At 46.4% G+C, this 20955-nt stretch overlaps 1 protein-coding gene across 1 annotated transcript; it reads right to left on the bottom strand.

Moving 5' to 3' along the window:
* Nucleotides 1–1037: 1037 nt before the first annotated feature.
* On the bottom strand, nucleotides 1038–9060 carry LOC132333915 (G-protein coupled receptor 83-like). Its single transcript, XM_059859472.1, has 4 exons — nucleotides 8095–9060; nucleotides 6388–6513; nucleotides 4652–4785; nucleotides 1038–4144 (listed from the first exon to the last, which is right to left on the bottom strand). The coding sequence occupies exons 1-4, from the start codon at nucleotides 8470–8472 to the stop codon at nucleotides 3520–3522; spliced, it is 1263 nt and encodes a 420-aa protein (XP_059715455.1). The 5' UTR covers nucleotides 8473–9060; the 3' UTR covers nucleotides 1038–3519.
* Nucleotides 9061–20955: the final 11895 nt, after the last annotated feature.

Raw genomic sequence — 20955 nt, 5'->3', positions numbered from 1 at the left:
GTTTTCCAAGCTAAAGCCATTTGGTCTGGATTTGGAGGGTGGTGCAGTGCTTTGGGCGATGTTGAAGTGAGCTCAGTTAACAGCTTCCATTTTAATCACTCAGAAGTAACTCAAAAATCCTGTGAGCCCTCTGTGGCGCTGCACAAAGCTCATCAGGGCTGGTTAAATGATTCACAGCTGCAGGTTCATTATTCTGCTTGGAAAGTTTCTTCAAAAGGAGAGATAAGAAACAGCTCTTCAGAGAGGGCAATAAAATATTCTCTTTTGGTGAAGTCACCTGATTTTAACACTTTGAATGCTGAAGGGTTATTTTAATGTAGCTGCAGGGCTCTGTATTTGGCATATTGCTGGTTTTCAGTAGATGTGTAGTTGGAAATTGATGTATTGTCTTTGGTGACCAGTTACCTGCCTGAGCTCTTGCTGCCCTACTTGTAGCTTTCCCAGCGAGCCTGGGTCTGGCAGAATCATAGTCCACATGTTGTTACTGAGCAGACTTGCTGTGCAGGGTTCCTGCCCTGTTTGCTTGCAGTCATGTGAGGGAGAGCACAAGCTCCTCAGCAAGGGGAGGGGAGCCAGGGGATGGCTGAGCATCCCAGCAGTAGCACTGGGGAGAAATGCACAAGGTATTGATCAGGCTGTGCTTCTCTTCATGAAGGTGTTTATTGGAGAATAACAATTAAATTCAAGGAGATCTCAAAGTATCCCATGCTCCTGCCTGGACCAACATGCCAGGCAAAAAGTGCTGGTGGGAGCAACCACTGAGTGCGTGAGCTGCAGGGAAGCCCATGGCAATGAAACAGCATTTGCAGTCAGGGCACATCCATGGCTGACTCCTCACCTGGGTAACCACAGCACGTCTTTGTGCAAAGGGCTTTTCATGCTAAAAGAAGTCAAGACACATGGAGACAAAAGTTTTGGTCATGGGTTTGTCTGCCACAAGCAGCAGTCTGTGCTTTTTTGCTAATCCTCTTGTAAGAGGGAATATCATCTCCATTTCATAACTCGAAAGTTGCACAAAACCCAGGGGAGAGAGAGGGTGCTGAACCAGTATTTTATTTGACTGTTAGCCCCCAAAGAACATTGGTGGATCAAATCTTACTGTATTACAACCACACAGATATTTTAACAGAGCGCATATTAAAGCAAGAGCATCCGGTGGGAGGTTGTGTGTAATCAGAAGGAAGTTTGCCAGACTTTTACAGAAACAATCACCTCAAAGAAATGATGTTTTTTAGGGCAGCTCAACACTGCCAGACTGCACACTCCTTCTGAGGAAAGCACAGCTGTGCAAGGACCAGCATGGGATGTGCTCTAAGGAAACAATGTCAGCTTTTGGTCTGGGAGCAAACCATCCCTTGGAGAGCTGTTGCCAGGTGAGGGATGATGTCTGCCTGCTGCCATGGTCAGATGGGCAGCCTGTGGCTTTGACCTTGGCCTGCACCATCCTTCCATTCACACAAGGCTAAGGGATGCTGAGCCAGCATGCTGTCCTGCTGAAGGATGAGGGGCAAAAACAGACTGATTTATTTAGCCCAGAGTAAGGAGTTTGACAGTTCTCTAGGATTGGGTTGGGATATACATGCAAACTGTATTATTTATTCTCATTGATTTTTTCCTATGTAAAGAGAAGAGCATTTGAATAAGTTTTACTAAGTTACAGTAACAATGTTTATTTGCATTTGAGATTGGTTTGTTTTTTTAAGAAGAGACATCTTGTTTCTAGAAACCTCCAGATAGTAATAGTAGAGAAATGCCATTTGCAGTGTCATGGAGTCCCAGTTTTCCAGACAGTAAAACACCCAGTTAGGAGTGATGTCTGGTTAATGCTGTAATTTACTTGTAACACAGAATTAAAGGTTTTGGTACAACCTCTGTGGTGCCAGCTCCAGGCAGGACTCCACTCCAGTGCAACCAAATCAAAGGTTCACCTGGTCAGAGCCAATACCTGAGCCCTGGGTATTTGCTCTCTGAGGACGTGTTTCTAATTCCATTTCCTCCCCATAGCATATCCTCTGCAAAGTAATTCCTGCAGATGTGAAGGAAAAGAGATCACTGTGCCTCAGATGGGAGCACAGACCTGAAGCCTTAGTACTGTCGATGCCACGGAGATTTGCAGCGTCCCAAGCCATGCCAAGTCCCTGTCCCAGCTGTAGCTGTCCTCCTCCTTCCCACAATAACTTAGGAAAAGGCAAGATTAGTGTTACTCTTACTCTTTTCTCCCCTTCACAGTTTCTTTTTGAAATACAAATACATTCTCAGGTCACATATTTTTGTACCCATCAAAGCATCTTGATTTCCAAATTGAAGCGGCCTTTCACGCAGGCCTGCAGCTGTGACATGCTGCCAGTCTGGGTGGAAATGCTCAGCTATAGAGGTGTAATTTAGAGTATTTTGCATGGGAAGACTGAAGCTCATTTCCTTTTCACTGTCTTTAGAAGCTCAACCCTTTACCAGCACAAGGGCTACACCAGAGCAGAATGGACACAAAGAAACTGGTTATTCTTTCTGAGAAAGAGGAAAACACAACTTTGGTGGCTTTTCATTGCCATAGGCTGAAGTTGGCCATGTGCTCCCATCTCTCTCTAGTGACCCAAACCCAGCTCTGAAACGTGGTGGCTGGCTCCACTGAGCCCCCAGAGCAGCAGCTGCTGGTGCCAGCTGTCAGGCACACACATCCCCAGGAATCTCAGCTATCTCTTGAATTTCAGAGGCACTGTTTGGACCAGGACCAGCACTGCTGGTGTGCCCTGCCACCGGCAATGTAGCTGGAACACAAGGATCTGTGCTTGAGGTGAATGTTGTGGCACAGTCAGATGCTGAGTTTAACTGAGCAGGGAATACATGACTCTTTACATGTAACAGGTTAAACTTCTTCCATCTCTCTGCCTTTTGGGTTGAAAACCTGCAGGTCTGGTTTGCTGGTTCCATCTCAGACAAAGGCAGAACCCTCAATTCCACAGCTGCTTAAAGGTTGCTGCTGCTGCTGCCCACAGGATAACTACAGGACAGGGAGACAGGCTGACCCAGTGGGAAAGGGCTGCCAGGCTGGCAGGGAAGCTACAAAGAACACAGTTCTTGAGGACTGGTAAAAAATAAAATATTATTGAAAGTGAAAATAATTTAGATTTTGTGCCAAAGAAATGTCAGTTCTTGAAGTTAAAGCCCTGACAGCTTTACATCAAACCACAGTGGGCAGCTGGTGTGTGTTTAACCAGTGTAGCTTCCCCATGTTTGCTTTGACCATGAAAGGCTTTGTGTGCTGTTAAATAATTCTTTTCATTTTTGCTGACTGTTCCAATGAAAAATTCACTCAACACCCCTCATTCTGGAGCCCACAAGTGGGCAACTCATCCCTAGAGAATTTTGATTCCTGAGAGAACAAGGTCCTGAATGACCCAGTCAAAGGCTGAAGTTTGCATACTGTTGGTTGACTTGATGGTCTCCAGAGCCCTTTCCAAACCCATTTTCCCATGATTTTGCAATCCCTGTGTGATGCTGCCCAGCTGTCAGATGAAAGGTTCAGCTTTCTGCCACGATCGGCTGCACGCTGGATATGTCCGTCCTTGCAGAGTTCCTCTGGGAGGGTGTCTGTGCCTTCTGGCACGTGCTGCTTCTTTTGCAGGGGCAGTTCTCAGCCTTGGCCCGGTGGAACAGGGGGGAGATGGGCTGCAGAGCGTGGCCCTGAGCCGTGCTCCTGCGGCGGCACACGCACAGCAGGCACCGCAGCTCCGCGCGGAAGCTCTCGTTCAGCCAGCAGTAGATGAAGGGGTTGTAGCAGGTGCTGCTCATGGCAAACCAGTGGAAAGCAAAGTACAGAGCGTTGCTGCTGTGGATGGCCCTGCAGGAGATCAGCACCAGGTAGCAGTTCAGGGGGAACCAGCACACGGCAAACACAACCACCACCACCATCAGCATCTTTAGCGTCATCTTCTTCTTCCTCTGATGAGCGTAGTATTGCTCCATGGTGAGGTCCCCGATGGCGTTCCTCAACCAGAGCTTTTTGGCCACTATGGTGTATGTGATGGAGATCACAAGCAAGGGCAGAACGTACAAGAGAACAAACGTAGTCAGGTCCAAGTACTTCCAGAAAAGATCAGCAGGAGGAGGGAAGCTGGGGAGGCAGACCATTCGGATGGTTCTGTCTCTGAAGATCAAAGAGAAAGAGCTCTCAATTCCACTACCAGCTGCACACATCTGAGGACAAACAACTCAGACATTCAGACAAGTTTCAGTACAGGTACAGGTAGCAGAACTCATTTGGTGTCATAGGAAGGTGTCACTTTCAATGGAAAATTTTACTCTAGGTTTGACCTTTGGCTCTAATGATGGTTATCTTAAACAAATCCCCAGGAAAAGAAAGAAATCATTCATATTGGCATCTGTGTCCTGTGCTGATGAGGAGGCCCTCTCCCTTGTGCCCGCCCCAAATTACATGAAACCTCTGAGCCCAAAATAGCTATGAACCAGCCTGGAAGCAATTCCATCAATTGTCATTGTCCCTTTGTGACCGACACAGCATCCATGTGAGGGGAACGAAAACTTCTCTGTTTCACCACTCTTTCTGCTCTGATAACGTGGATGGAGGTGTGTGGCCTTGGCTTCTCTGGGGCTTTGCAAATATCATACAACAAAAAATATGTAAATGTCTTACCCAATATAAAACCTTGTCAGAGTCTGATAAATGGCGTGGGGCAGTGAGAAGCAGCTGGCCATAACCCAGATGATGATGATGCAAATTCCTCCTTTCACCATGGACATGCGTGGCTTGAGAGGGTGCATGATCACCTGCAGAGAACAAAAACTCCTGAGGATTTACAGCATCTTGGTCACTCTTAAAGCCCTTTGTTGCATGTGACATGCAGCAGCAGCTCCACATCTCTTCAATACTAAAAGGCAGATAGATTCACTTTACAGGACTTCAGGGAGCACAAGGGCTGGGAAATGCATGGAGTTGTGCATGTATTGGATGTTACTTCTGGCTCAGAGCCTGAGCAGAGAAACACATTCTGTGTGACCCATCAGCAGGACGCCAGAGACCATGGAAGTGAGATCTCTGAGCTATATGCACTGTGAAGGATTACCTTAGGCAATGAAACAATAAATAAAAATAGACCTATCATGCCATCCAGATGATCTCTTGGCTGATGAGGTCTTCGGTATTTTATGCATGTCGTTTCTAGTCCCATTATAAATACCTACTTAATCAAGTTGTACAGCTCCCCCGGAGTATCTGTCTGCTGTGGTATTTCTCAGCATTAGCAATATTTATAGAGGCAAGTGTTGGTTTCTCTTTAGTCTAGGACATCTCCTCGGGCCATACTAGTTCATTCCAGCCCTGAGGAAGCCCCTCCACTGAATTTAAGGGCATGTATTCTTTGCCCTTAATTAAACACTTCTTGATACCTAGCCATGCCTTGCAATCAACCCAGAATCTACTGATTAAAATGAATCACTGTCAAAGTGCTTTGATTTCAGGAGCTGTAATATTGCACATGAAATGGGCAGACTGTCAAACTCTTTGCGGTAAAAGGACAGAAGAGGCTAATTTATGCTTCGGCAGTCCCCGCGAATCTCTGACACCAGGTGGAGCCAGTTCCTGGTTTGAAGTTCATCCAGCCACGGCATTTATCACCTGAAGTTGCTTTTCTGTAGCGACTGTTTCAGTCACTCCAGCACTGCAAGAAATCCAGCCTGCCTGAGAGCTCACCTGCTGGATCTGGCCTCCCAGCACTCAGCATTCATCAGCTAAAGAACAAATTACAAACTCTGTATCACTTTAGGAAACCCTTCAATCTGTACTGATTGCTTGACTTGAAAGGTTTTCCTGGCTGGTAAGTATCAGGGCTGGAGGAGGAGAGAATTTCTTAGCTTGAACTGGATAAGTTAACATAATTTCTTAGCTTGAACTGGATAAGTTAACATAGTTCTTACTGTTTCCAGCCTAAGGCAAGGAATGGGCAAGTGTCAGAACAGACAGACTCTCATAAATCTTTGTGGAGAGGTCGTGTGGGCTGGCTGATGTTTGAATTCAGCACTCATCCCCACCCTGCTTGTGGGGCTGTGCTCTAAGGCAGGGCTGAGGAGGGCAGGGAGCCCACGAGCCCAATGGCCCAGGCAGAGCAGGGCTGGACCAGGCTGTCTGGCACTGATCTCCTGAGGTTTTCAGTATCTCCAAGGACAGAGACTCCCACTAACCACAACTTCTCTGGACAACTCACTGCAGAATTTCATCACCCTCACTGTAAAAAACAGGGGTGTTTTGTCCACTGCCACAAAAGCTGGAGTTCTCCCCTCTGTTCCCTGAGTCTCAAAACAGTGCAGGTTTCAGGTACTGGGATTTGAGGACATTATATTCTAGCAAACACAAGAGTGGTGTCTTCAACATACCTGGTGCCGGTCCAGTGCAATGGCAGCGAGGGTGAGCACAGACACGTGGACAGAGCAGTACTGAACAAACCGGCTGATGTGACACATCAGCTTTCCAAAAACCCAGGTGCTGCTCACAAACCTCACCTGAAGAAGAGACAATGTCAGATTAAGAGGAGCAGTACCTGAAGAGAAGCAAACTGGCTTCCCAGGTACTTTATAACAGCTTCCTGAGGCTTTGGAGGTGCTTTATCCTCATTTCTTCCTAGAGAAACAGTGACTGTGCAAGAGGGTCTCAAAGTGAGGTGAGACTTACTGCACTGTGGGAGCCAATGCTTGAGCAGTGATGTGTGTATGTTGTGTACACTTGTAAATTTACCATGGCCCTTCTGGAACACATAAAGAAATCTCAGCTCTGCTCCTCAACAAGGCTCTGCAGGGCACACTAGGTGCTTCCCAGAAAACATTAAATCTTTGGACATGTGGATGCTGAAAGCTGCATGGTCTCCAAACTTAGTGAGAGAAATCCATGGAATCCATCTCACCTGTTCCCAGAGAGGTCTTACTGATGATGGCTTTTCTGCAGAGGAGAATGTGCCAAATTGCCTCATTCCCTTGTTATTCCTGACTGTGTAATATTAATTACAAATTAATGTCACTCATTTTGCTGCAGATTAAGCTAATTTGAAGTAAAGTATATTTACTATAAAGCATCTGTCCACAGAAAATTAGACTAGCTAATCTGTTTTCAATTAGTCTAATTAATTTCCCTGTCGGGGTGACTCTTGCAGCACTGACTGTCACTGAACTAGAGCAGTGTGCTGGATCTCTGGAGCTGGTGTAAAGCTCGTTCCTAAGAGAGCTGATAGAAATTTAATTACACGTGCCCAGTGTGTGGCTGTTTGTGTGCGAACACACAAGAGGGCACCAGGCTCTCCCTGAACAAATTACAGAATGCAAATCCCATCAGAGCAAGGCAGGGAAGTCCCACCAAATGAACAGCATCAGTTTAAGAAAGGGTGAATTCCAATAACTAATTCAAAACCTGCTTTTGGAAGGCTGAAGAGTGCTCTGGGCAGGGATGAAGCAGGAGGATTTTGAACAGGAGATCTGGGTTAAATCCAGGAGCAGAGTCCTGTGTACATGGCATGTATAGTCTGTGACAGTGCGGCAAGAAATTAATCTTTAATTTTTCCCACCTAATTCATTTAATAGTCTTTTATATATTTTTAGTCACTGAAAATTTAAAAAGGATTGTTAGCCCCAGAAAGCACCATCTGTAGTGGCTGAAGGAGAGACATGCCATCGAAACTGTTCAGTGCAGCCTGAGCACTTCCCTGAGATGTTGCACAGGGACTGACCTGGTTCATGTTGTTTCCATAGGAAACCAGCCATTAGTTGAATTTTCTTATGTCAAACTTGTCCCCACTTCCTTCCCCATCTAAAGGCAAAAAGGGCTCCCAGATCTGTGCCTTGCCCAGGCAGAGAGGGAAAGCTGCAGCAGAGTGACCCCTGCAATGGACTGCGAGGAGGGGGTGTGAGCCCTCAGCTCCACTTGCTCAGAGGGTGTTTGGGACGGGGGCCATGACTGCAGCCTCTCCAGAAGGCAGAAGGGGAAGGGGGACAAAAGTAAGTCTGGATCCCAGCCTGGTCCCAGCCCTTCAATCCCAGTGCACACAGCTGACAGGCACACACAGACACCGGCAGGCACGGCTGGACGGGGCTCACCAGTGTGAAGGGGGTGTTCAGGGTGGTGATCATCACATCAGCAACAGCCAGATTTACGATGAAGAGGTTGGTGGCAGAGTGCATCCTCTTGTTCTTGATGACCACGTGGCACACCAGGATGTTGCCAAAGAGAGAGATGCAGATGATCACAGAGTAGGCAACAATCAGCAGCGCCTTCACTGTCCGGCTCTGGGACTCGCCCTCATACTTGGCTCCGCTATCAAAGTCCCCCAGGTCCTCCAGGTTCAGGTCACTGTGGAACAAGGACCGGTTAGGGAAGCCGTACAGTGCAGAGAAGAAGCTGGTCGTGTTGTGGTTCTCTGCTCTCCAGAAGGGCTTGGGCATGTACTGCAAGGGGAACCAGGTGTGCTGTCTCATGGCTGGGGCAGCAGAGCCCTGGTCCAGCCACACTTGTCAGCGCCTTCTGCCAGCTCAGCTGCTAAAGCCAGTGGTTGCAGGAGGGAACACAAACACTTGCCTTTTAAAAATCTGCCCCATGGTTGTAAACTAGAGAAAAGGGTTGATAAATGGGTCCTTCTGCTTGTGCTGGGGACACATCAGCTTCACCTCAGAGGCTCCCTGTCAGCTGTTCTTAAGTCCCATATGTCCCCCTCAGAGATGCTGGTTCAGAAGCTGAAATATCAGAGATCCCCAAACACTTTCTCTCTCCACCAAGGAAGAAATCTTAATGAATAATTCCTTTTGGGCACTGTTCTTCTTCAATCTGCAACTTATCCTTGTAAATCTGCTTTACTGGTTCTCCACACAGTCCTTAATCCATCACGTTTCTGTTTCCCAAGAGTTTTCAGAGCTTGGCAGAAAGAAAAAATCAAGGGCTGTCTTTCGCTTTGCTTTTCCCTCTCCAAGTATCTCTGACTATTCAGTGAAGCAGCTTTGCTCAGCAGCAGAATGGTCCCTGTGTTCCCTGTGATATACACAGCTGCCAGATGACACACTGCACAGGAAGGAGCCAATGGCAGATCTCTTCCCAGTTTTTCCTGAGGTGTATCACAACCCACACGTGGGCAACAGCACAGCCTGACATGTGCAGATCCAGAGAGCAGCAAAACACAGATCTAGGGTGGATGTGCTATGATCTCCCCTGTCTGCTCTCTGCTCCTCTCTGGACACCCAGGACAACTGCTATGGGGATCTTCATACTTTGCATATGCATCTTCACTACTTTGTGGCACCTCTCTTTCTCTTCATCCCAGAGTTTTAGCAGAGAACATTTGAGGGCCTTGTGCTTGGCCCCAGCCCCTTCCTGCTCTCATGTGGTGCATGGGATAGAGTGAAAAGTGAAATGTAATGTGACAATAGGAGCATTAGCCCAGCATGCATGGGGGGCACCCAGGTTGGCCAGCTGCACTTTCTGCATCCTGGCTGGGCTGGGGTCTGTGCTGAACCCTGGGGCACTCAGGCACCTACTGGCATCTCTGCAGCAGCCTGGCAGAGACTGCAGGAACACACAGAGCTCCATCCCCTGGCTCCTTTGCTGTACAGCCCCGAGAGACCCCTTTGCCTGTTCCCTGCCATTTCCCTGCTGTGCATCAGGAAGGTGAGGGGGGACAGCAGCACTTGTGTTTTGTCCACTGCCACAAAAGCTGGAGTTCTCCCCTCTGTTCCCTGAGTCTCAAAATAGTGCAGGTTTCAGGTACTGGGATTTGAGGAGGAAACATGTACATGCATGAACCCAACAGCAGTGAGATGTCCCGGGTGCCAGAGGGAGTGACTCTCATCCCATATTCCTGCAGAACAGATTTATTCTCTTGCAGGTACAGACGCTTCAGCAATCACATGCTGGTTTGCTGTAGTTATTATTCACTTGCAAACATTCTGAGCTGCTCAAAGCAGGATTTGGGGTTCATCATGCATTGGTGCTGGCTCCTCTCAGTCAGACAGACAAAGCAAGGAAGAAATGTAGTTTTGCCAAGCCATCCAGGTGATTGTGCCACCCTTTGTTTCTGTAGAAGATTTTTTGCATTCACATGTTGACACTACTTGAGACACAAATTATTGGAAATTTTCATTTTTGTGATATTATTTAGCATTCTCCTTGTTAGTGCTCTTTTGAAAAGAAATGTCAGATTGCTGAAATGTCAGTTGAGATGCATATCCACCTTCTGAACAGATCTAATGTGATCTAATGTAATCTCATCAGCAGATCAATGTTGATGGGGACCAGAGAAATCAGAGCTGCACTATAAAAATTCACACCCTTGGGAACATCAAAACACCAGATTTCAAACATTTTCACAGGACATTGCCATGGCTCATTGCCCTTGCTCATGGAGGCCAAGGGGCCTGTTGGGAACAAGTCCCTGAGCTCAGTGGGTTCATGGAATCTTTCCTGTACTTCCCTCCAGGGACTTTTTCCTGCCTGACAATGAGAAGTGAGATAATTCAGCAGGCACACTCATTGTACAGCATGTAAAAACATCCAGGGTTGAGGCTGCTTGCACTTGCACCTGAATTTAAGCTAATTTTAAGAAAATGAATTCTAAAGACGTGATTCATCTCCACTACTGGACAAAATTTAATGATGAGGCAAATCGTAATAGCAATGGAGATTTTCTCTGCAGGCTGTTACTATAGGCTCAGTGGGTACACGCACTCAAATTCTTGTCCCTGTCTGCTCCCACGAAGATGTACAGAAAATGCTTTCATGACTGGAGTATTGAGCTCAAAAACTGAATAAAATTGTCCCCACAGGTCCCTGCAGATTGTTATGTTTCATATTTATGAGGTATGTAAAGACTTCACAAGAAGGCAAATGAGAAATCCTGTGAACCTGAGAGCACTGTGTTAAAACTTTTCCTAATGCAGATATTCCCATCATGTTCCAGCTGTGGATTTTTTTGGTTTTTTTGCCTTGGTCTTCTCCATCCAGCCTTCCCTGTGCTCCACTCCTGATGCTGAGTGTGGGCTTCCCATGTCATCAGGAAAGGAGGTGAGAGCTGCTGGAGATAAAGTGCTACTCTGCTTTGGGTCTGCACTCAGGACTCCCAGAGCTGATGCCCAGAGCACCCACCAGGAGTGTCCAGCCTCCAAGAGAATCCCCTTCCTGCCAGCTGGGAGCTGGGCTACAGGAGGTAGGGAGCAGGGATCCTGGCAAAACCTAAACCAAGGTCTGCTGGTGCAATAATCAGATTTCTGGATTGAAAAAGAAAGTGTCTCTGCTCTGCCATTCCGAGCTGAAAGCAGCTGGAAGCAGACAGGAAGTTTCAGTGCCTGAGCCTCGTCCAAAGGGAGAAAATTCAACAGATGAAATTGTCAAATCCAAATGAGGAAAGTTCAATTCAATGTGTTTGTTGCACCATGCAGCTTCTTGCAAGATTTCTCTGCCATAGAGAGTTTCATAGTTTACTCTTTTCTACATGAAATAAAAGTTTGATAAATAACAGAAACAACAAAAGCTATAGAACAACCCCTGAAGTTTTATTTCACTCAAAAGGTGTGTTAGAAATAAGAGTCTGGACATTTCTCATATACCATGAATCTGCAACCTTTTCTTTTTTCATATGTGCTTTATTGCACTTGGGACACTGTATTCTTCTTCATTTGCAATGATTAGTCCTGCTTTTGTGACTCAGAACATGTGGGACGAGCAGGCACAGGAATTTTCCAGGACATTTCATGGACTTGATCCTAATAAATAACCCACATTTGGTGATGACAGAGTGAATGGCCCAGTAATACATTAAAAAAAGCAGCTCTGTAATTCAGACAGGTGCTAACCATTCAAAACCACACTACACATGATGCCTTTTTGTGCAGGTGAGCCAAGATTTGGCTCCTGGGGGGAAAGATCTGCTCAGCTCACACCAACACAAGGATCACCTGTGTGTTCCTCCATCCCATTCACATCATTCACTGTGTGCTCCCTCTTGATGAGAGCCATTGCAGCTATAATCCAGCTTTTACAAAACATTTTCACTTACTGAGGGCAGACTATTGGGCGAAATCATAACATTTACCACTCTTAATGAGGTAAATTTACAAGTCTCAATGGCTTTTGTTTTTTCCCAGAGAAAAATCCCACTGTGGGAAAAATGTGGAAGGAAGGCAGTGGGCACAAACTGTCTCTACCAGATACTGAATTACATCCCCTTGAAAGAGCATTTGAGCTTTTATTCTCAGAGCTTTCTCGGAGGCAATGTAATTGGATTCTCATGCTGCAGACAGACAGAGGGAACAAAAAATGGAGGACATGTGTGGGTTACCAGGGTGCTGATGCTTGACTTTGGAGCTGGAAATGACTTCTTCAAATACACTAGACCAGCCTTTCTGCAGTGAAGCCTGACATCTGAATTATTCACAGTGAACTGGAACATTGGGGAGGAGCTGCATGGCCTTGGAGCCAACTGCTGCACTGTAAGGGACCATGTCCTTTCCTAGAGAGCAGCCTGGGTTAACTGAGTATCCCTCAGCTGGCGAGGAAGAACTACCCAGAGCCAGAGGAAGAGTCAGCCCTAGCTCCATACAATGTACCTGACAGGTTTACCATGACTTCTCTGCTGTAGCTGCAATTATTTCTAATTCCATGTGCCAGACACCCAGAGAGGAGCAGCACACACAGCAAAGCACTTGAGGAGGGCAGAGGCACATTGTTCTCAGCTGAAAGGACAGAGTTCTATTCTAAAACTTCAAGTTATTCCCTCTGACTATCAAATGGCTGTGAAGTAGAGCCAAGGGATCCTCTGTTGGCTCAGGACATGGAATTTGACCTGCACTAATGCAGAAGATTGGCTCTTGGCAAAGAAGGCTCAGCAGATACAGAGGAGACAGGATGTACAGGGGAGTTGACATGGCAACTGTCACTCATGGTCCCTCAGGAGACAGAAGTGAGCACTGCCAGGTTCAGGCAATGTTGGAGGTTTTTCACTTTCTAGAGGATTCAATACCAGGAGGAAAAGCCAGGTGGGTTGTTCCAGAGCCAGCTGACACTGGCAAAGGGTGGGGAGTTGCTCCTGAAACTTCTGTCAAGCCTTTTTTCTCTAGTTTGAAGGGAACTCCACTGGAAGCAAAACTACTTTGAAATTTTTGAAAAATAACAACCAAAAGAAAAGAAAAAAACCCAGTCTGACTATACTGGCAGCTACAAATGTTCAGACAGAAATCAAGAGCTGGGGTCCTTGAATAAGTGATGCAGAAGATAAAGTATGATTTGAAAGGAAACATTTCTGAAGACAGGCATGCCATGAGCCCAGAACATGCAGTCCCAAAACCCACCCGTGAGCAGCAGCTTTCTTTTTCAGAGAGTGACTGGAGAATAGGTGGCGTTCTGCAGGTTGTATTCTGAAAATGCTGGTTTTTCACTGAAAATCTGAATAAAAGCCAGGACAAATGCCACCACCAACAGTCTGAAGTTTAGCTATGAACAATACATTTTACCTCATTCAATTAAAAGAAAATTAAAAATACCTTGCTGTACTTCAGAAGCAAGAGTTTGGGGTCTTGGTAGAGAGCTGGAGGAGGCAAATGCCTCCAGGGGACGTGGCCCTTTGCAAGGGGTCCTCAGGGAGGGCAGTGGTGGTTGATGACAGTGAGAAGCAGAAAATGCCCTTGTCTCAGGTGTGGGGAGGTTGGCTCTGGAAGCAGCTCAACCAAGAGATCACCCCTCACTCCCACCAGCACTCATCTACTCCACAGTGCCCTTCACATCCTTGACAGTCTGGACATCTCCCACTGGGATTCTTTTGCCCTTAAAGCATTCACAGCCTTTTTCAGGGTCTCTTATTCCTTTTTGGATTTCGTTTTTTCTTTTTTATTTCTTCAGATATTTCAGGGGCTAAGTTTTGGAAACACTGATGACGACTCCAGCTTGGGTTAGTTTGCATTCCTAGTATGAAAAACATTTCTTGCATTCATTCCCTTCTCTCTTTTCAACTGCCCTTTATCTGACTGCTCCAGGAAAAGCAGAATTATCCACTGCTGTTTTCTCTCCTTACAGCCCCAGCTGCACTCAGTACAATTCCTGGCTTGCAGGGGGAAAAAAAATTAACATGTAATTTTTCCTTTAGATGCCAGATGCCACATTCCCAGATGATCAGTGAATGCCCAAATCTCTTTTCAACATGCAAAACTTCAGGGACAGAGGCACCACAGAACCCAAAGACAAACCTCTCTCTGGCACACCGACACATCGGCGCCCCTCCTGAGAGCCCTCCTGACTCCCTGGGCTCCCAAAGGCTCCTTGGCAAGCTGCAGGAGTGATGTCAGTGCTCACAAGTGAGCTCCAAACAAGGGCTGAGCAGGAGGAAAGCTTGGCAGGATCCTGCTAAGTGCTGCTTGGCGTGCAGCAGGGGCACAGCTGGTGTTAAAGGGGCTTTGACCATTTCCCAGCTAGACCCTGCCACCCCGTGCCTCAGCACCTCTTCACAGAGATGGAAACCAAGGGCAGGACTCAGAGTGAAATGCAGAGCTCCACTGGTGCCCTGAAGGAAAGGTGAGGGCCCTCACAGCTCGTTCCTCTCACTGACCCATTTCTGAGCACAGACCAACTGCAGCTCCCTCAGGTGCACAAAACCAGCTGCTATTATGATACAATCAGCTGAAACCTCCCAAAAATTGTACTGTTATGTAAAATTACACAGCTGCTACCCTTTCTCCACAACATCCCAGCCTTTCTTCTCTTTGCCTGTTTCCTGGTGCTGAGGAAAGCCAGGTGGGTGGTATTAGCATTCAGCTCAGGTTAAACAGAGAGCCTTGGGAGGAGCACAAATCAGAGCCCAAACTGCAGTGCCTTGGGTTTGGCTTTGGGTAATGTAGCAGGAGGTGGTCTCAGAGCAGTTCTTCCCAGCTGAGAGCAGAAGTTGGGGACAGGTGCCAGAAACCACCCACCAGTCCTGCTGTGGCACCAGGTGGTCCCATAGCTCCCACCTGGCAGCTCCATCCTGAAGTGAGGGGGCTGATCTGGAGCTGCTGCTCCAGCACAGTGCAGGTGGCAGCAGCTTGGTCTTGAGGGACTCCATGTAACACTTGGATTTGAAGGAAAGCTGGAAAGAAAAGAAGCTGAATGTGTATCTAGGAAGAGATGTTTGTTCTAGCTGGTCCTAAAGAGATATTAGAAAAACCACAAAATCCTTTGGAAGTGTCCTTTTTCCTGTTCAGTCTCAGGCTTCTGGTCTCAGTGTGTCTCCTGCTGTAGAGGTCTGATGCTGGCACCAGGATACAGGGCTGGGACACCACCCCCTGCCCAGGCACAGCCCCCTGTATGGGGGGACTGCACTTTTTTCAAAGTACCACCAGTAATTTGATGAGGTGACTCGGCAAAGGTATGGGGGATTACAGGGGGTGTTTATAAAAATTACTGTGTAGAAGGATTTTTAAGACAGAAGAGTGAACATCCAGGTTGAACCCTGCTCTCTTGCCCACCACTTGTCCAGGGCAGCCAGGGGAGCTTGGGGCACCATAGCCTGAACTGCCCACTCCTCACCTGAGCATCTGGGAGATGTGGGCACCATGATACTTCCAAGGAATAGGGTGCACTGACCACTCCTACAGCTCAGCCTGAGCACATGGCCAGCACCTGTCCTCCCTGCTGCTGCCCCCAGCATGGACCCCAGCACTGCTCTGCTGACCCTCAGGCCAGTGACAGCACCAGGCACCTCTGCAGTCCCAACACCATCACCCATCACTCTCAAACTCTTCTCCAGTAAATCACTTTTGCCTTTAAAACCTTTCCTGAAACTTTTTTAATTTCCAAGTTACGGTATTTTAAAGTTCTTGTCCATGCTGTAAATTGGCAGTGATCAGCAGAGTAGAAATTATTTGGTCTTGTTTTCTCCCCAGCACACAACATTCTATGTTACAGAAACACAAACACATTCCAGATGAATTACTTGGCAGTGAAAGTGTAATGAGACAGCCTTTATAGTTCTTTATTTCTCTGCAACATGAGTGACAGGAGTGGGAAAAAAAAAAAGAAAAAAGAAGGAAAAGAAAAAAGGAAAAAAGTCAACCTCACCCAGCTAAAATAAGCAAGAGACAAGAACATCTTTGTGTGTTCCCTGTTAAGCAGAAGGAACACAGCTCAGCCAGACCCACTGGCAAGTGCTGAACCTTTCACTGTCCTGGAAGTAACAATAAAGGAAAAAAATGTTCTGAAGGAGAGATAAAGCCATTCCAAAGGACTGAATCACTGAGAATGGGAGTTCCTTGGTGCAGGGAAGTATGTGCCAGGGAAAGAAAAAAGTGTCTGAGTCAAACTACCCTAAAGGCTTTGCTTGATGAATCAGCCTGATGAGACCTCACCTTCTTTCAGAATGTTTTTTTTTACGGTAATGTCATTCATTTCTTTCATACTGGCGAAGGTCAAGGAGGAACAATGTCACCGGGGCTGTAGTCATCATCATAACTATTTTCCTTCAGAAACTACCGTTGTATCTGGGCTCTCAGCTTAGAAGAAATGCCTGAAAGGAGGTAACTGAAAAAGAGAAAGAAAAGAAGTTTGAGACTCTATTACCTCTTTCCTAACAGTCAGAATTTGAAAAGAAATACAGAAGTCGATGAGAGATTTCCTGTGTGAGAGGTTTTCAACACAGACTACAAATTCCTACTTTTTTTTAATTTTCTTCTGCTGTTTACTTAAGTTAAGGACCTTCTCCTTAGGCTGGACAGACTTGGGCATCAATCAAACACAGGCAGCTTCTCTGAGGACTTCCATCTCCTCTGGTCATCAATAGATCATGGCTGCAATTGCATCTGTCCCGAAAGCAGTTGTGGGGGAAGAGGGGGAAGATGCAATTTGGGAGCCAAATAGTCTAATTTAGAAATGTTTTTCTCCAATCACTTCTTAGTGATTTGGTTAGGGTGATTACACATCACTCTGGAATGGGTACACTGCGTAACAAGGGAGAAATACAGGAGGAAAAAAAAGAAACAAGGGAGAAAAAAAACCCTTACATCCCAGCAGCTCCAAAGATGCTGAGGACTGACCCAAAACACAAAGAAATGCACTTAATTTTATGAAAGTAGCTTAGAAGTTTACACAGCTATTCCTGTGTTTAGCTCTAATCCTGATCCCTTTGAAATGAATTCTTATTGTTTGTGTTTTCCTAAAATTTCCCAGAACTTAGCCCCATGAATGTTCAAAAATAATAAGCTCTTTGGGAACAGGCTGTCTCCTTTCAGCACCTCTAACATTGGCCAAAAAGGTTTTATGAACCTGTGTACCTGATTTGCACATAAATCTGACCTCCAGAAGGTATTATGAAATTTTAATTATAGTCCATCTGAAGCAAAGTGGCCCTGAATTACATCCAAACTTCTCCCATGCTGAGCAGAGGATTTTGTGCCTGGCAGTCTTACAAACCTCTTCTGCTGCCAACTTAACAGGATAACACTCAAAAACGTTGAGAGCCCTGAGTGGAAGTGGTTATTAATTACAAAGGTTCAATTATCAACAACAGCACCTGAATTGCTGAAGCTCAGACCCAGCACAGCAGGTCTCCATAACCAAATATTGTCTCTTTCTGAATCACTGGAACATTTGCATGAGTCAACCTGAAGCAAAACAAGCAGCCCTGCACACAAAGGATGCCTTTCTGTGCTCTGATCCATAGTGCTGCTTTGACCCATGCTGGGCAGGGACTTCTGGAGCCACTGCTGAGCAGCTGGAGCTGCTGGAGGGTGAAGCAGTTGTAAGCATAAGCAGCCAGCCAAATTTGCAAGAACACTGAAAACATCCCCGTGTGTGTGAAACAAAAATCAAAGTAACTACTTCTGCACAAGCATTTGGTTTAGGATGTTTTGTTTGTTGTAGTGCCTTTTTTGCCACAGAAAAGCAGGCAAAAGCAGCCCTGAACCTCTGGCCACCACCTTGCTCCATCTGTTACTAATCAGGATCTAGGACAATATGACTTTTTTCCTGTTTTCTGTGCAGCCAAATTCCAAGAGCTTACACGCAGGACATGGGAGGTGTGCTAATGTCTGTGATAAATGCTCTGACAGCAATGAAAACATCTCAGGCTTTTGTGAGGAGCATCAGCACAAACACAGATGTTTTGAGAGTGCATTGGCAAGGGCTGGGGATGGTGACCCAGGCCTGGAATCCACAGTCCTGGGCTGGGGCCACTGGCCACAAACCCCAGATGAACAGAGGAGGTTGATGCTGCCGGAGCAGCGGCCACGCACACAAACTGCAATTCACATTTCTGACTGAGGCTCCTTTGGGACCCTCCTTCCTTGCAAAGCTCTGATTTCCCTCAATCAATTCTCACATTCCTTCTCTGTGCTGTGCTCCGCAGTCTGGGCTGATCACGTTTGCCACAGCCAATATCACTGTGACACACACCCAGGAGCCAGCGAGGGGCTCACTCAGCAGGAACAGAACAAATTACTTCTGTCTTCACAGAGGTTTGGCATCAAAATTTCTAATGGAACAGGTAGACAACCTGCTGAAAAGATTCTTTCTTATCACACCAAACAAACCAGAATGTCAGAGAAGCCCAGCTGAGTTCCCTCGTGTGGGATTGTGCCCTGCAGTCAGGAATTTGTTGTGCTAGGTATGAATCCAGTTAAGGTTTGTTGCCCTTCCAGTCCACACTGTGACATTTATTTGCCATCACCTTAAGACAAGATATCCAGGGGTTCATTGAATCTCCTCCATTTGGTTTAGTAATTTATGTATCTTTAGCCTACAGAAAGCTGGGTTATGACTGTCAGCTGGCAGGACAAGGAGAGACCCAGAAAGGTGCAGGACATGTTCAGAATGAGCTTTACAACTTGCTGCCATTCCATCAAAAATCCTCATCTGCTCCCTGATCCCAGACTCTCAGTTACAGGGTGTACCTGTACAGACCAGGTACAAACAGGAACAAGATCCAGATGTGGCATTGCCATGGCAACACACTTGTAAAATGAATTTGCTTTTCTTCTGAGACTCACCATCCAGGGGGAAGCAGCAGTAAAGCTGGATGCTGCAGGAGACCCAAAAACTGCTCAATGGAGTGTGCAGAGCAGCACCAGGAAACCCTGGGAGAGGTGGTCAGCGGGACAAATCCTGGTGAGTAGGCAGGGATGGAACCCATAAAGCAGCTGCTGTCATGAAGCACTACTGAGGAGTGAGGTTATGGAAGGACAGATAAATAAAGCAGCACAAAGCAGCCTAGGGAAAAGGATCCACAGGAAAGCCCTAACAGGGCATGACTGGGTAGCTAAAGAGCTGTCAGATGTCACAGATAAGTGCAGGAGCCACATGGCTCAGGACTCAAGAATTGGATGATATTGATTAAATATGGGCAAAGTCTGAGGAGGTGTTTGGTTTGACTGGGCAATATTTGGGCAAACCGAAATGAGAGGAATTTTAAATCTTGGTTCCATTTTACTTGACTATTAAAACCCCACAAATTAGAATGTAGTTTGTGTTTCAGCAATACAGATATCCCCCTGGGTAAAGAATGAAATTGCTGTCTGAAACATGGGGTGAAATACCAACATCACCTACTGCTATTCAAATTCTTAGAAAATTAAGGAGCAGCAGCAATTTACTCCCAAAGCCTTTTGAGATGCCAGTTGCTTCCTAACAGACCCTGAGGTCACAGCATGTAGGCATCAACCATTATGCTAAGTGATGCCCCTGGGCATTTCAAGCACTGTGTTAGTGTGGCTCAGCTTGATTCCAGATCCTTCCCCACAGCCTCCCCACTTGTAACCTGTCTTCAGGCTCCCAACTTGACTGAAGATGATAACTTACCCTGACAGTGATTTATCTGAGTTTCTCAAAGCATTAAAAGCTGTGGCCTAGTCTCCCATCCTCTCTCACTGCAGACTGTAATTTGATGCTCTGCTGGATGATCAGCCTTTTGGGAATTTGCTGGCTAATGAAACACTGCTACCAGTTTTATCAAATCTTTGTAGAGCTTCACCCAAGGGAAATCACATAACTCACCCACAGCACCAGCAATCAATTTCCCAGGAGGGTCCTCATAAAGCAACTGTGAAACCTGGTATTTTTACACCTAAAATGTGCAGTTCTGCCTTAAGTCTACGGGTTTCACTCACTGAGGATCAGAACAGGACCCAAGAGGATCCATTTCTGAGCTGTGCGTCTGGAATATAAACAAATGCATAAAAGCCATGGTTCTTCACCCACTGGGCTTCTCAGACTGGCAATTAGCAATGCCAAGGCATCCTGGTCAGTTCTTCCAGGCTAACCTGCAAAACACCCCCAAGCTAAAAATCTCTAAAGGCTGCAGAGAGAGAACCATGAGGCACAATCCCTTCTGCCACAAGACTTGCAGCCAGACCTTCAGAGGGAGCAAAGATGGGCAGGGAGGTGCAGGGAGGAGCTCAGAAGGAAAAGGCAGCTTGGACTTGGGTGGCAGCTTCACTTAAGGACCATCTTTGGCCCTTCCCAGGCAGCTGCCTTGTGTCTGTGCCAATGACTGAAGAAAAGGAAGAACTCAAACTTCAGTTACTATAGGCTCTAGTCCCAGCCTAAAAGGATGATTATTTTTTTTTAATACTTTCAGTCATACCTTGTGAAAATCAAATAAATCATTCTGGTCACATCAACACAGCTTTGTGAACTGAAAGGATAATTTCCATTTTCCATTGTGAAGACTTTTTGAAAGAAAGGGGGGTATAAATCTCCCTCAGATATTCAGAAAGTAGAGCTGGAATGCCTGTTGAAGCTTTATTGAAGCAAAATCTTTCAGTCAGGAAATGTGCATTGACTTTTTTGTGAAACAAGAGATTACAATTTAAAGGCATGACATGCCTTCAGCAGTGGGAAATGGTTTTAAATGCTCAGCTTTGCAAAGAGCTACATGTTTAAGAGTGTGGCCAGGCCCTGGTACAAGACAGGAGGCAGCCACTGGCTCCAGGGCTGGCAGTGGGCAACAGGGCCCTCCTGTG

The sequence above is a fragment of the Haemorhous mexicanus genome, chromosome 14 (genome assembly GCF_027477595.1).
Source record: "Haemorhous mexicanus isolate bHaeMex1 chromosome 14, bHaeMex1.pri, whole genome shotgun sequence".
In the NCBI taxonomy this organism is placed as follows: Eukaryota; Metazoa; Chordata; class Aves; order Passeriformes; family Fringillidae; genus Haemorhous; species Haemorhous mexicanus.
Note: the sequence above shows the minus strand (reverse complement) of the source record. Positions and strands in the feature narration are given on the sequence as shown.